The sequence below is a fragment of the Colletotrichum fioriniae genome (genome assembly GCF_027942845.1).
Source record: "Colletotrichum fioriniae strain IMI 355084 chromosome Unknown scaffold_8, whole genome shotgun sequence".
Taxonomy (NCBI): Eukaryota; Fungi; Ascomycota; class Sordariomycetes; order Glomerellales; family Glomerellaceae; genus Colletotrichum; species Colletotrichum fioriniae.
Window position 1 is genome coordinate 2215191 of NW_027076844.1, and position 14452 is coordinate 2229642.

General features: G+C 54.2%; 6 protein-coding genes across 6 annotated transcripts; 4 read left to right on the top strand and 2 right to left on the bottom strand.

Annotated features, from left to right (window-relative positions):
* Positions 1-520: 520 nt before the first annotated feature.
* On the top strand, positions 521-991 carry N0V96_007396 (uncharacterized protein; the record flags this gene model as incomplete). Its single annotated transcript, XM_053191539.1, has 1 exon — positions 521-991. One exon carries the CDS (start codon positions 521-523, stop codon positions 989-991), a length of 471 nt encoding a protein of 156 aa, XP_053051101.1.
* Positions 992-1419: 428 nt separating this feature from the next.
* On the bottom strand, positions 1420-5155 carry ALG10 (glucosyltransferase; the record flags this gene model as incomplete). Its single annotated transcript, XM_053191540.2, has 9 exons — positions 1420-2591; positions 2643-2780; positions 2829-3403; positions 3459-3547; positions 3606-3883; positions 4460-4547; positions 4604-4697; positions 4907-4960; positions 5100-5155. The coding sequence occupies 9 exons, from the start codon at positions 5153-5155 to the stop codon at positions 1420-1422; spliced, it is 2544 nt and encodes an 847-aa protein (XP_053051102.2).
* Positions 5156-5560: 405 nt separating this feature from the next.
* On the top strand, positions 5561-6622 carry N0V96_007398 (uncharacterized protein; the record flags this gene model as incomplete). The annotated part of the gene is made up of 2 exons (XM_053191542.2): positions 5561-5708; positions 5766-6622. 2 exons carry the CDS (start codon positions 5561-5563, stop codon positions 6620-6622), a joined length of 1005 nt encoding a protein of 334 aa, XP_053051104.2.
* A 319-nt stretch (positions 6623-6941) lies between these two features.
* On the bottom strand, positions 6942-8911 carry TMN2 (Transmembrane 9 superfamily member 2; the record flags this gene model as incomplete). Its single annotated transcript, XM_053191543.2, has 2 exons — positions 6942-7009; positions 7063-8911. 2 exons carry the CDS (start codon positions 8909-8911, stop codon positions 6942-6944), a joined length of 1917 nt encoding a protein of 638 aa, XP_053051105.2.
* A 750-nt stretch (positions 8912-9661) lies between these two features.
* N0V96_007400 (uncharacterized protein) lies at positions 9662-10753 on the top strand (the record flags this gene model as incomplete). The annotated part of the gene is made up of 1 exon (XM_053191544.2): positions 9662-10753. The coding sequence occupies one exon, from the start codon at positions 9662-9664 to the stop codon at positions 10751-10753; it is 1092 nt and encodes a 363-aa protein (XP_053051106.2).
* A 1124-nt stretch (positions 10754-11877) lies between these two features.
* Positions 11878-13586, top strand: N0V96_007401 (uncharacterized protein; the record flags this gene model as incomplete). The annotated part of the gene is made up of 4 exons (XM_053191545.2): positions 11878-12132; positions 12191-12528; positions 12578-13162; positions 13217-13586. 4 exons carry the CDS (start codon positions 11878-11880, stop codon positions 13584-13586), a joined length of 1548 nt encoding a protein of 515 aa, XP_053051107.1.
* Positions 13587-14452: the final 866 nt, after the last annotated feature.

The following is a 14452-nucleotide window of genomic DNA, read 5'->3' on the forward strand; positions in this document are numbered from 1 at the left end:
CGAAATACCGCGCGCAGGATCGAGACTGCCTCTTCACCCCGCCAAACACCATATATCACCCACGATAACGACTCTTCCGCTGCCATCGCTACTCGTTCCCGGGAGCGACGTTTCTACATACACACTGACGAGCCGACAAACAACGGAATCTCGAGTCTGAGTGGCCCCCCTCGCCTCGCTGCGGCTCCTCATTTCTCTTCCCCGTGCGAAACCGTCTTGCAGCGCAAGCTTGGACGTCTTGCCCCAGGATCGACCCGGCTCGGGCACGGATGACAGCATAAACCCCAGCAACCTGGAAGAATATCATACCAGACAATAGGGGTCCCCAACCGAAGCGCTTGCTTTTTTACCCTTTCGTCGGCGGAACCTACCCGTCACGTCTTACGTCTAAACACGGCAATCTCCTCACTCTTCTGCAACGACATACGCACAACCGGGTGCGGCTTAGATCTACACATTAACGGATACCGCCACAATACCGCAAAGGCGACCGATGACATCGCGGTCCGATACACTCACGATGCCTTCTCAGCGACCTTTCTTCCTCTCCACCTTCTTCAACTCCTTTAGACAACAGTCTCCCTCGGCGACGGCGCTATCATCGCAACAACCGAATAAGCATACCACGCAGACATCATCGTCATCGTACGCCACACAGTCTGCCGCTTCAGCGCCACGAGCCATCTCCTCGAGTACATCACCAAGTAGCGGCGGAAACAACGCCAACGCCAACTCGACGACCCGGTCGACATCAGGAGTCGTGAATCAATACCCACTACACTCCCCGCGGGGTGGCATCCCCATTCCCGGCAGCGCGAACCGAAGACGTGGTAGCGACAGCAGCAGCGAAGGATTCCGCGATGTATTAGGTGCCGATAAGTGGTACATCGGAGGACGGACCGCCGGCGGCGAGGAAAAATTCTTCAAGCTGGGTGTTGTCAGGAGGGTGCGCAGTAACGACGGCCTGAGCCTGGATCGACTGAGTTTATAGAGGGGAAGGACCGCGGCGACGGCGATGATGATGACGACGGATGACGGCGACACGGGCGATCGTAAGAATGATCAGACATGACGAGGGCTTTCGAACATGAAATGGGTATATAGGCGGAACTTGGGGAATTGGCATCATCTATGAGCCCCCTTTAACGATACATCCGGGATGGGAACACATCGAACAAACCCTCAGAATTATTGAGGTCACTGGCGTTTTGGAAGGGTTATGAATTTTCTTTTTCTGAAACAAATAGCAACCTGAAAAGGGCTTAGAGCACACGTGAGAGTGCAAGAGAAAAGCATCAAGTTGAGCAAAACAAATGGACAAGAGGTTACTTTTACATTTTTTCTACCTCAGTTCTTGTCCGTAACTCTTGAATGGCCAGCCACGAGGCAATGATCCTCTTACGCGAGGCAGTGATTCATCTACCACATGAACCGCTGCATCCGACCGTTTTCCAGTATCCTCCCGTCCTCTGCTCTCCACAGGTACGGCTTGGCGAGGAATATGTACATTGTGACCAAGTTGACAAGCACGAACCAGAGAGTCTCTAGCACAAGTCGCACATCAAACTTCTCTCCGAATTTGACCAGCGAGCGCAGAATAGGTAGCTTCTCGGCCTTGGAAATGACCGGGTGTGTGGCGGCGTGGTCGTGGAGTCTCCACGCCGGGACGAGGATGCGCCAGAAAACCCAGGGGAGGATGAAGTAGCGCGGTTCGACGAGGGGGGCCGTCATGAGCGAGAGGGTCGTTGCGAGGAGGAGGAGGATTGCGGTCGATGAGGCGGTGGGTTCTGTGGTGTAGGATGTCTGGTCCGCGAGTGTGATGATGGCGTAGGGGTTGTGGCGGTCCTTGGTTTCTTTTCCTTCTGCGCCTGTGACGGCCTCGGAGTCGTCCAGAAGTTCTGTAGCAGGGGGTTTTCCGTCGCGGTACGGGGTTGCGGCGCTAAAGGGGTTATTCTGCCATGGCCCGGGACGGAGCGCGGTGTATCGCCCGGAGCAATCAGCAGTGTGGTCCGAGAGGAACCCGCCTTGGCCGCAGCCGGCGAGGGCGTCCCAGCATAGCCAGCGGGCGAGGGTGTAGGGGATGATGAGGTAGTAGCGGAACAGGCCCGGACGGCGGATGGTGTAGCGGAAGACGTAGAACATGTAGTGCCTGTTGTCTGCGAGGGTGAAGGGGTGGATGATGGTGTTGAACCTGACGACGAGGAGGGTGAGGAGGAGAAGGGCGGGTGTTAGGAGGACGTGGTAAAGTTTGGATCCGATGACTTTCTGGAGGGTGATGAGGAAGAGAGAGGTTGAGTGGGTGGTTGCTGAGGTGTGTTGCTCGGTAGAGTCCTGATTTTGCAGTTTCTGTTTCTTTGAGGAGCTGTCTTGGACAGGTCCGCTGAGAGCGTGCTTGCGGCCGTGTGTGCTGCTATCGGAGTCTGCGGGACTGACTATGCTCGTCTTGAAGGTGGTACGGTAGAGACCATGAACGAAACGGAGGACCCCGATGGCTGAAGGTAGGAAGAGGGGGAAAGAAAAGAAGGCGAAGAGAGGCCAGATGTAGAGCATTTGAGCGAGGTGGATTGTCGCGACATGGTTGGACTTGTCGCCTGACGACATGTTAGTCCTTGTATCAAGTAGAGTTAAGGGGTGGAATATACCGAGCACGACGCCGCCATTCCAGGCAACGAAGCCGGCGAAAAGGGCCATGATGGTGATGTGCGGATAGACCTTCTTCAATACGCGAAGAGGATTTGCCAGAGCTGCGACGCTGATGCTTAGGGCAGAGAAGAACAAGTCTGGCTGTGTTAGTAGAATCCCTTACAGTCGTGGGTGAGCAGACTCACCATCTGGCCACGCAGTATTGAGAGGCGGATCGTGAACGTCTCCAACTGAGTATCTCCACGCGTAGAATTTCACAGCCTCGCCGACTGTCTTCATGCTGGGCTTAGCCACCGGATCAGGGCGAAGAGCTTTGACAGTGGCGACTGCTTCCAAGCCGCCCATGTACACGACCACCCAAAAGACATTGGTCTGTCTCATGACGAGTGTCAAGACGCCGAGGATGATTGTGGTCCAGTCACTCAGGAAAGAACTGCGCTCCTCGCGGACGCGGTGGAGGTGGTGATAGTAGGCAACAAGGACCGACAAGGTCGAGACGACGTCGGTGTAGTACAGACCGGAGAAGAAGAAGAGCACAGGAAAGAGGGCAATATTCCAGCCCAGGTGAATCGAGTGAAAGGAGAGCACTGCTGGGGGTGCTGGGGACTTAGCGTCGGGGCGGCGAGTCTCGAGGAGGTGGCGGCAGTGAGTTGCGAGGATGCCGACGCCGAGGACGGCGATGATGTTGACGCCGCGGAGATCGAGGACGGAGCAGCCTGGTCTCATCATCACTTGTAGGTAGTACTTGGATAAAATGTACCTGGGCGATTTGTTAGCTCGGCAGAATGATGGCTTCAAGGGTAATTGCGACTTACAAGCCGGGAGGGGTAGTAATCTTGTCATCCCACTCGTTCCATTTTCCCTGACAGAACTTCTGGGCTTGAGGAATATGAAAGATCTCATCCTGTTTCTTATTATTATGCTGGAATGCTATCGATTTGGGATATGGAAACTGAGCTCACCAGGTATGGCTTGTCGACTTGGGCCATAACATTACTGCACCAGATCCAGCCGAGAATGAAGATGATGATGTACGACACGCGCATGAGCACATCGTAAATCTTGTTTGTCTTGGGGCCCGAAGGGTCAGAGTTGGGCATCTTGGGGGTGATGAGCCATAGTAGAGAGTAAAGAACGACGACGGACAGAATATTGAGTCCGTCGACAAAGGCTTCGACGGCCTTCATCTTCAATGAGAGATGCCCAGAGGGCGGATGAGATTGAAGGGATTGGCTGAAGTCTTTTTGTCAGTATTGTTGAGATGTAGCCACTCAAGATATGGAAAGAGGGAAGGACGCAATTGAACTAAAAAGAGTGTCAGAAAGGAAAAAGACGACTGTGCCTTGACCTGGGGAACAATGAGTGTTATCTGCGACAACGAACGCTCTCTTACACAGACAAGTGAGGTGGAAGTAAGTGAACAGTTCATCAATTGGCGAGGGTGCAGCAATTACGCGTCTTCGCACTGTTTGCGCACGGCCCACGGCCCAGTGCTTAAGCTACTGGTTCAAGAAAGGGGCAGTTCAACTCCTTGACAAAACTACTTTTGGCAATGATGTAGTTTGAGATGATATGTAGCAAGCACACCGCATAGGGAACTTAGGTTTACTCAGTTTTCGAATCACTGCCTTATTCAAACACATCAACTAAAGTCAAAAAGAGTCTATTGTATCTTTTATACAAGCCCCGAAGGGTGGACAGCCCTCCATCCCAACACCTCATTCAACCATGCTCACCACATTTTCAGCATTAGAAAAGCACAGCCGGGTCATGAAAGGCATTTAGAATGGCTATTTGTCGAAGGTTAGCATGCTACCTTTGCAGTATACGATTCGAGGAAGGCTCACGTTGTCAGAGGCAGGGGGGACCTCCTTGAGGAACTTAGGGCCAACAATGGGGATCTTCTATAGAGGGTGTCAGTTATCAGGTGAGTCCACTCCGGAGACGCAGTCCGCCTTACAACAAGGATGTCGTTCTGGATTCTCGGGATGCCAGAGGTGTAAAAGAGGGCGGCAACACCGGCGGCAGCGCCGAAACCAGCAGCGCGGGTTCCGCTAGCACAACAAGTCAGTCAATCCATTCCGAGTCTTCCAACTGTGTTCAATTCCATCTTGTGGCGGCATCCGATCTCTCTCCGTCGCCTCATGCCAGCATTTGTAACGTTATGTCGGCGGAACAGTGGTAACGGCAGTATGGACTTCGTGGGCCGAGGCTTGGGATCGCGATATTGAACGCCGTACGAAGAGTCTCAATGGCAACTCACAGCTTAACGACGGAGGCAATGGTCCAGCCACCAACGTTGGGGATGGTGTTGTACCTAGATTCAATCAGTCAGCCCACAATTCTTTCGGTCCGTTGCTCGTTGCGTGAAGTTTGTCTCGCGGTCTCGGGGATTTGAGGGCACTCGAAGAGCCGCAGTCGAGAGGGATCGATCGTATGGAAATCTTAAAACGTACTTGGGGCCGAACTTGCTGCGGAAGGCAGGGTACAGAGTACCGACGCGGGCCTGCATTGCAACTTTTGTCAGTATGCTGTCATGTCTGACTGGCCTTAGAAGCGTAAAGCAAGGGCATGGGAGCCCAGGGAGCAGTTTGACTTACGGGAGAAGGCATCTTGAACGTGATGGTCGTGCGAACGAACTGTGGGGTATTCAATTGCAGATGCAAAAGAGTGAGGTCGTGAAAGAATGGTGATGTTGCGCGAGTTTCTTAGCGGGAAAAGCCGGCCGGATTTCCAATGCGCCTCAGGCTACAGGCTGGGCGCGAACATTGAATCCTGGAGCCAATAGGCGTGCAGCCTCTGGTGGGCCCACAGTACGGTCTAGCGGAACTCAACTCAGCCTTGCACCCAAATCCTCTCCAACACACCACCGGCTCAGCCAGCGATCTCGGCCAATCGACAACTTCCAACCGCAACCATGGACAAGATTATTGACGCGCGCTTTGAACGCGTTGAAAAGGCTCTTGCGGTTCTGATTGAGTCGGTATCCAAGTATCATCCCCACGCCAAACAGGCATTGGACCTACGCGAAGCAGACCATGACCTCACAAAAGGCCTCGACGAGGGTAAGCTTACCTCCGACACAAGCTCCCTAGGCGACCAAGCTAACCCCACGATCGCAGTTCAAATCCATCAAAACAACAACCTTCGCCTGCAGCAACTCCGAGCGACAACCGCCTCCCTCGACACGCAGATCAGGGAGACCCTTTCCAGTCTAGCAACAACACGCAAGGACATCACCACGACCCAAATCACCGTCCACCCGGACGGGCCCAACTACCCCGTGAAATATGACGAGCTCCTTAACTATGCCCGCCGAATCAGCAAAACCACCCTCCCGCCCGCCGCCCTCACCAACGGCGGTCTCACTACCGGCGGAGGCTCTCCTGGCCCAGACCTGAACGCAAGCATGACCACCAACCCAAACACCCCCGGCGCAAACGGCCTCCAGAGCCAGCCCGTAAGCGCCGCCCCGACACCCAGCCAGAGCCAGACTCCAGGCCCCTCGGGCGCGGCAAACGGCAGCCCCGGCGGCGGATCGCAGGACCTCCTCCAAGGAACGCAGCAAACGACCGCGACCTCGCTGCCCGACGGCCTACGCAACCACCTCAATCCTCACTTCAACGCGACGTTTGTGCCCTGGCCTAGTGAGGGCATGATCCGCGGTGGCGCCATGGCCATGTACCAGAACCTCGCGGACTCGGGCACCGATCCCCGCGGCTACGATCCGCAGCAGATTGCCGAAGCGAAGCGGAAAGAGGAGGAGGAGCGCAAGGTCCGCGAGGAGCAGGAGAAGGCCGAGATCGAGAGGAAGAACCGGGAGTACGCGGAGAAGATGGAAAAGATTCGCCGCGAGCAGCAGGAGGCGTACCGGCGCGACAGCGTGGCTACTGGCGCTGGAGCTGGCGCCTCCTCGGCTGGCAAGAGCAAGCAGTTCCAGTTCACGAGTCTCATGGACGATGACGATGACGACGAGTAGCCAACGAGTCTTGTCGCTGGCAACATTGTACAATGTAATTCACACGGGGAATAAGAAATGAAGAGAACTGTACATGCGCTGTTGTTTTACTCAAAGCTGGAGGCAGCTCGCTCCCATCTACCAATCCCTGCCGTCTACCATCTAACAAGAATATCATTTTTTGGAACCTCATGACCAACTACGCTCTGCTCCTAGGCCAAAGCGTGTCATCAATACTACAATGCAACGCTCGTGGGACGAGAGTGAGTATTCGTACAAAAACGTTGATACAATAGCATGAACCGTGTCGCCGCATGTTAACGCCCGAATGCAATGCCATTTAATCAATCTTAATGGAGGCGTAAATCTTCCTGACGAACCACCAACTTGCGAAGTAGCCAATGGACCCTGCGAACCAGCGTTAGAAATAGTCAGAGCTGAGGGGTGGCAGGCAAGCTTACCAGTAAGAATGAAGAACAAGAACGAGATCAGAGCACTGTAGCCGACGTAGAGGACGGTACCGGCCAGGTTGCTCAGGTTCAGCTTGGTGAACAAGTACAAAAGGCAGTTGAGGAAGATGTAGCCACCGCTCATACCCGCAGCGAGGAATGATCGCCACTGCCAATTGTAGTTTTCGGCGCAGAGCAAGAAGTACACCATAAGAATGGTGACGGCGGCGGTCGTGACAATCATGAGGCCGTACGAGAGGAACAGGAAGCCGAACATGTAGTAGATACGGCTGAACCAGACGGAGCTCATGATAAAGTAGAGTTCGACAAAGATGGCGCCAAAGGGCAGGAGACCGACAATGAGCATGCTCGGAATCGGTCTAAGATAGGAGGTGGCAGGAGGAATCTGGCGAGGAATTTGGTTGGTCTTGACAGGCGCCTCGACGGGGGATGCGCGGAAACCCATCCAGGATCCGGCGAACGACAGCGGCACCGACAGGATGAACCAGATGGCAATGATAACCAGCATGGTAGTGAATGGCACGGCGCCGGAAGACTGCTTCGCCCAGAGGAAGAGATCAAGGAAGAAGAAGGCACCGAATACGATGCTCGGCACTAGAATCGGAGTCAACGCGATGTTCATCTTCCACTTCTCGCCCTGCAGCGACTTGTATGTTCTCGCAGAGATGTAACCGCCCACAAAGCCCAAGATAGTGTAAAGAAGCAGGATGATTGTCCCGAGGGAACCACGGTTAGAGGGCGACAAGAAGCCGAGGAGGGCGAAGCAGATGGTGAAGCCCGTCATGACAAAGAGCTGAACACCGTTTCCGAGCAGAACCGAGAGCAGAAGAGGGTTCGAAGGGTTACGGAAGACGTCTCCATGGACGAGCTTCCATCCCGAATCCTCCTGTACGCCATCTTCGAGCGCCGAAGTACCAGAGAGGTCGTCCAAGTTGATCTGGTCAAGGCGGTTGTACCTCGCGATATCCTTCTTCAGAGCTCTGACAAGAATGGACATGACCGTGAGGATCAGAATGATGACGATAATTGCGGTGTCAACAAGCCAGAACCAGTGAATCTTGGGATCAAATACGTGCAGGTACTTGTCCCAACGGGTAGCCCAAGCTGTCTTGGATTCGATCCAGAATACCGAGTACGAGAACTTGACCTCCTTCTCAGTGCCGTCTTCCTCAAAGATGATGGGCTCCATCTGATTATTGCAGTCGAGTAGACCGGGGTAGGCACGCGAGCTCGGCTCGACAACGACACCGACGACGCGCAGCTGCGACTGATCGCCGTTGACGGCATGGTATTCGACGTTGATGTCGTAGTGGTTGTTGAAGATGACGTTGCCGTTCTCGTCCTCGCCGCCCATCAAGAATCCGGGGTTGTAGAAAGTTGTGTTCGTAAAGTCATCGTAGATCTGCTGTCCAGCAGGCAGGCCGTCCACAAGCCAGTTCAAGCTGTAGCCCTGCTCGATGCGGCGCTTGACGAAACCGACAGCCGCCGGAGGGTATTTCTGGATGCAAAGCGGCTTGCACTTCTCATCGTTCTTCATGCGCAGCTCGAACGGCGAGGTCATGATGCGATCTCCGAAGAGAATACTGCCCAAGCTCTCCGACACATACTCGGGACGGGGTTCGGGCTCGCAGAACTTGAAGCCAGGGTGGTAGTAGTCGTAGGAAACAATTGAGTGCAATCGGGAATCGGAGGGGGCGGCGACCGGCTTGATGCTGTTCACGTAAAGAGGAACAACGTCGCCCTTCTTGTAAGAGGTAGGCGCAACACCTGGCAAGTAGAAGGCGGAAGCGAGCTGTGGGATAGCCAGCAAAGAGGCCACGAGCGCCGACGAAGGCGCCATGTCTCGTAGTTGCATCGTGTCGAGATGTTAGAGCTCTGCCAAAAAGTTGCGATCAGTCTTGATACTCTGCGAAAGAGAAGATGGTGGCCAGAGGGAAAGTAGCGTGAAACATGAAACCGATGGGAATAGCTACCCCGATGGATGGATCGCGATTACGTACCCTTGGTTCTCGGTAAGGTCCAGGTAGCGCAAAGCGGCTTATAACCGGTGGGTCATCCGGGTTCCGTCTGCACCTAGATGATGGCGGTCAAAACGGTTCGTCAAGAACACGGCGAGCTCGCGGTGATGTTTGTGCAAGAAGCAGAGTTACTTCGTGGTGGACAGATGGCCAATTGCCTTTGTTGTGTCAGGTCCGGGAGCTTCGTATCTCAATTACAGGAGCTCCTGCTGCCTCTCGAACAACTGTCCCAAATATGGCTTAGTCACCCTGCAGCTCAGCTTCTGAAGTAAGGTACATACATGTAGGTACCTAACCACCCATCGCACTGGACCAGCCGGAACATTGTCTGTCCGGGGTCTCGCAGCTGCCCAGTAGGTACCAGGGGCCTGAGGTAGATACTCAGCTGGTGTGAGTGTGGAAACATCCAGAGTGGAGACCGGTGGTCGGGGTCCACAAGATCCGATGTACCGGTCCCCGCAATGGCGCAGATCAGTTTGGCGGTTGCAAAAAAAAAAAATCCTGCACAGCGCTCTTGTTCACTTACGATCCCGAGTTTTCAACGAACAACATACAGCATCGCCAGGTCCAGAATGGCGGCACCAAGCACCCTTCCAGCATTGCTGGACTCTTTGACGCAGTCATTGACGACATCGCTCGACGCGGCACCAAAGGGCTCAATTGCGCCGCCTCAAAATGGCATTTCGCTTCTCGATACCAAGAATGAGCTTCTTGCCTCCTACCTGCAAAATCTGGTCTTCTTGATCCTTCTAAAATTGCGCAACGCCAAGAAGCAATCAAGCGACGATGGAAGTGTTGGAGAGACTATGGAGACGGTTGTCAAGAAGCTGGTCGAACTTCGACTGTACCTCGAGAAGGGTGTCCGACCCCTTGAAGACAAGCTGCGTTACCAGATCGAGAAGATTCTTCGTGCCGCGGATGACGCCGAACGGAACGCCGAAGCAGTCAAGGCCGCACATGGTGTAGGCTCTGACGACTCTGACGAGTCAGCCTCTGACGGAGAATCTAGCAGCGACGAAGAGGAGGATGAGATCAAGGCAGCCCACCTCCAAGCCCGACCAGATGCCTTTGTCAGACCCGCCGCTGCCTCTGCTGCCGTTGCAACCGCTGCGAAGAATGGTGTCTACCGACCCCCAAGGATCGCGCCTACCATTATGCCCTCTGAGCGCAAGGAGAAGTCTGATCGCCGCCCACTCAAGTCTCACACCATGGACGAGTTCATCGAGCACGAGCTGTCGACAGCCCCCATCGCCGAGCCCAGTATCGGAACAACTATTGTCAACGGTGGTCGCAGGATGAAGACTGCTGCGGACCGCAAGACGGAAGACGAGCGTCGCGAATACGAAGAAGCCAACTTCACCCGTCTTCCCACGTCGAGCAAGAAGGCAAAGAAGGAAGAGGCTATGCGGACCGGCAACGGCAAGCGTATGCAATTTGGCGGAGAGGAGTGGAGAGACCTCGGCGAAGGCGTCGACCGAATCAACAGACTCACGGCCCGCAAGAGCGGTGGCGGCAGCAGCCGCGACATCCTCGACAAGAGCCGGAAGCGCGGCCGAGACACCGCAGACGGGCCAAGGGGCAGCGGGCAAGCAGAGATGGGCGAAAGATTCCAGAAGAAGGCCAAGATGTTGGATGCGGGCAGACGCGACAGAGGCAAGCGATAGACGGAGATACCCACAATAAACCCGGCGCAGCAGCAGCACTCGCAGCGGCCATTAGAGAAAGCTGTGCCGAGGTACTAGGAGCCAATTCATTTTCGGTTCATCCAAGTCTAAAAAGAGAATGAATCACCCCGTCGTGTTCGTGTCTGCGTGTTTTGTGTGAGGTGCGCTTCAAGCGTGTTCCTGGGTTTCTCAACTGTTTGATGGTGCTGTACCAGGCTGGCAACGCTAAGGCAGGCCGGGAAAAGGCGGAAGGGCATCCGATCGGCCAATGATCTCCAAAACTCCCGATGAAAAAAATGCTTCTTTAGCTCTAGACTGCCACGACGACCCAACCAGCTTCAGTGGCCGAGGCCTTGGTTCTCGGACTATGCACCAAGGCCCTGTCATGTTGAGCCAGTCCGGCCTTGGTTCCCATGTCAATTCTCTTGATCTTTCTTGGTCTTTATCCTTCACACAGACGCTGTATCTGTAAGGTGTACACAGAGTTCCTTTCATGGCATTGGGTCGTCCTTTTCTCCTACTGTGTAGAGGAAATACTGCGTGGTTTTCCCAACGACTGGACCAGATGACGGCCCAAGCACTCTCCCTGAACTGTCCCCGTTCGTGTCCAATTAGGGAGACAGTTGGCGAGACTGGGCCAAACCCTCGTCTTCACATGCTTCAATGCGGGCGTTTCAATGGGTTCCCTAGCGTTCTTGGTGACGTCAATCGTCCATAATCGGGTGGGCCTGTTCGCCGGTCGTCTCAGTCTCACCTCACCTCACAGGCTCACCTTGCCAGCAGCTACCGCCTATCAGCAGCAGCGGCAACGGCAGCGGCAGCACTAGTACCAGGGGAAAAGGGAAGAAAGAGCTCACATGCCAGCCGCCTGCCCAGAGCTCCCAGAGCTCCCTAGGCCCATCATTCATCCATAGCATTTTTCATGCGGAAAGTACCTACCTCCTCCGTTTGGCAAACGTAGGGTTTAATACAGCTTCGTGCCCTCTCCCTTTCATCACATCGTGGTGCATTGTGATCAACACTTTTTGCCTCATCCCGAACATACCCCCAGCTGTACCAATTGCTGTACACCTGCTCCCCATACATCGCCGACTTCGTCCAAGGCTTGCGGCCTACTCGCCACGATGCCGTCCGAATCTCGTGTAGAGAATCCCTTCTTCCACCCCTTCCTCTTCGTCTTCCAGATATGGCAATGGTTCGCCGATAAGATATTCTCGCCCACTCCTCCCGAGCCCAGCACTCGCCTTAGTCGACCCAAGGTTGCCGTCATTGGAGCTGGTATCACTGGTGTTACTTCTGCCGCGCACTGCATTGGCCATGGCTTTGATGTGGTTATCTTCGAGGCCGGTGGCCGCGAGAACCTCGGGGGTATCTGGAGTGTACGTCGCCCATCGAAGCTCGACTTTTCCCCATACTTAGTACTAACGAACCACACAGAAAGTGAACAACTCATCCAGTCTTCAAATTCACTCCATGATGTTCCGCTTCCACCCCTCGGTCAAGTGGGAACGCGGGTATCCCGATAGACAGCAGATCCTGAGCCAGGTAAAGCAGCTTTGGCAGAAATACGGACTTGAAACACGCACCAAGTTCAACACACCCGTGGAAAAGGTCTACCAGGATGAGAAGGGCAGATGGGTCGTCAACAACACGGCCAATGGCCACTTCGAAGGCGTCATCGCCGCTGTCGGTACCTGTGGTGAACCCAAGATGCCCCAGCTCCCAGGCATGGAAAAGTTTAAGGGCAACATCTATCACTCTAGCCAGCTTACTGGGTATGCACTGCATCCACCTCAAGTTCCAAGCTTGCTAATCAGACTGTAGTAAGAACGCCAAGGGCAAGAAGCTCGTCGTCATCGGAGGTGGTGCCAGCGCTGTTGAGGCCCTTGAGTTTGCTGTGGATGAGGAAGCCGAGAAGACTTCCATTCTATCTCGTAGCGACAAGTGGATCATCCCTCGCAATCCCATCGTGAACATGCTTCTTGCTATGAACATTCTCGGTCAAGAGACTCGTCTCTCTTGGATCCCGGAGACACTGCTCCGCAAATTCTTCTACCGAGACCTGCAAGACATTGCACCGTACGACAAGGGTATCTACATGGATACGCCAATGGTGAACAGCCATGTCATGGAGACCATCCGATCTGGTCACGCCGAGTGGGTTCGCTGTGATATTGAGGGCTTCACGGCGGAAGGTGTCATTGTCAACAGACGCGCTCAAGGTGTACCTAAGGGCGGCCCTGGCAGACGACAGGTCATCCCGGCCGATATTATCGTCATGGCCACCGGATTCAAGCGTCCGTCGCTGGAATTCCTGCCTGATGACTGCTTCAACGAGCCGTACTCGCCACCCAACTGGTATATCCAGACTTTCCCACCAAACCACCCGTCTATCTCTGCTATCAACTGGTAAGCGTCTTCATCATGGCTCGTGCGATCGAACTTTGCTCTAACAATATATAGCACGTACGTTGCTGCTATCGGCACAGTCGGAAATTGGCACATCGGCATCTACACCAGAATCCTTCTGATGTTCCTTATTGACCCATTAACAAGACCCCATCCTTTCTGGATGAAGGCTTGGATCGAAATGACGAAGCTTCTGAAATCTGCGTCGCCTACCGGTGCTTTCGACTTCTTCACTTATCTCGAGCTCATCTGGTGGTTCGCCTTCAGTGTCACCTTCAACCCATTCCGCTGGAAGTGGGCGTTCTTCGTCTTTTTCGGATTGGGCTTCATGCTTCCTAAGCGCGTCGTCGAGGTTGAGAGTCGGATTCGTAACGGAATGGGTTTCCATGAGGATGTCGGACGCGATGTAGGACACAGCATTTGAAAAAATTCCAAGCTTGCTCCGAGGCGCAAATGAGTAGCAGCCGGCGAGGAGCTCCTTGAAGTTAGTCCTCACATGATCACCCAGGCATTGGTGTTCCACAAAAGATTAGGAGAGAGTTTGCAAGCAAAATGCATCCTGTACGATAACTGGCATGAGTTAACGAGACTTTTAAAGTGAGACAAGTAGCTACCTAAGATTCCTCATTATTCAATCGAACCCTACCAAAGATGGCTGCCCCTCTTTTTCAGCAGCGTTGTGCAACATGATTGTCGAGGCGAGGACTTGATTGATCCCAATACCGCGGAACTCCTGACATATTAGGCCCTTGGGGATACTGCAACCGAGTCCTCAACACTACAGGATGCTTTCGTGTCCCTCGGTTCGGAGGTTGAGCCACAATAGTCAAGGGCAATCAATCGCTGATCAATTCCATGATTTAGTCTCGCGCGACGAAGCTCTTCCGCCCTGCGTGTGGATCACAGGCAGAGACACGCTCCCCGGATTTCCAGCTCAGGCTAGCATCGCATCCGGCAAGTCCGCTTCAGTCGGGCGTGAAAACGCCACATTTCCGCTTTGAGAAGCATCACATATCAACACCGTTCAGCTCTCGTGCGGGCATTCCAACTCTCCGGTGCTGAGTTTCAATAGTCACAACACCTGCAAGCCTCGCAGCTTTCTTCTCTGCCAATGGGTGCGATCTTCATAAGATTGTGGAGATGACTCTCAACTTCATCCGCTCGCGGGTTAGCTCTGCACAGGTTACACATCTCTGGGAGCCGGAGGAACCCACGACCCTTGAGATAGAAGTGCCGGTTCGAACGGTCGCATCGACAAACGTCGCTCACTTCTGGAAGCGGGGAATGCCA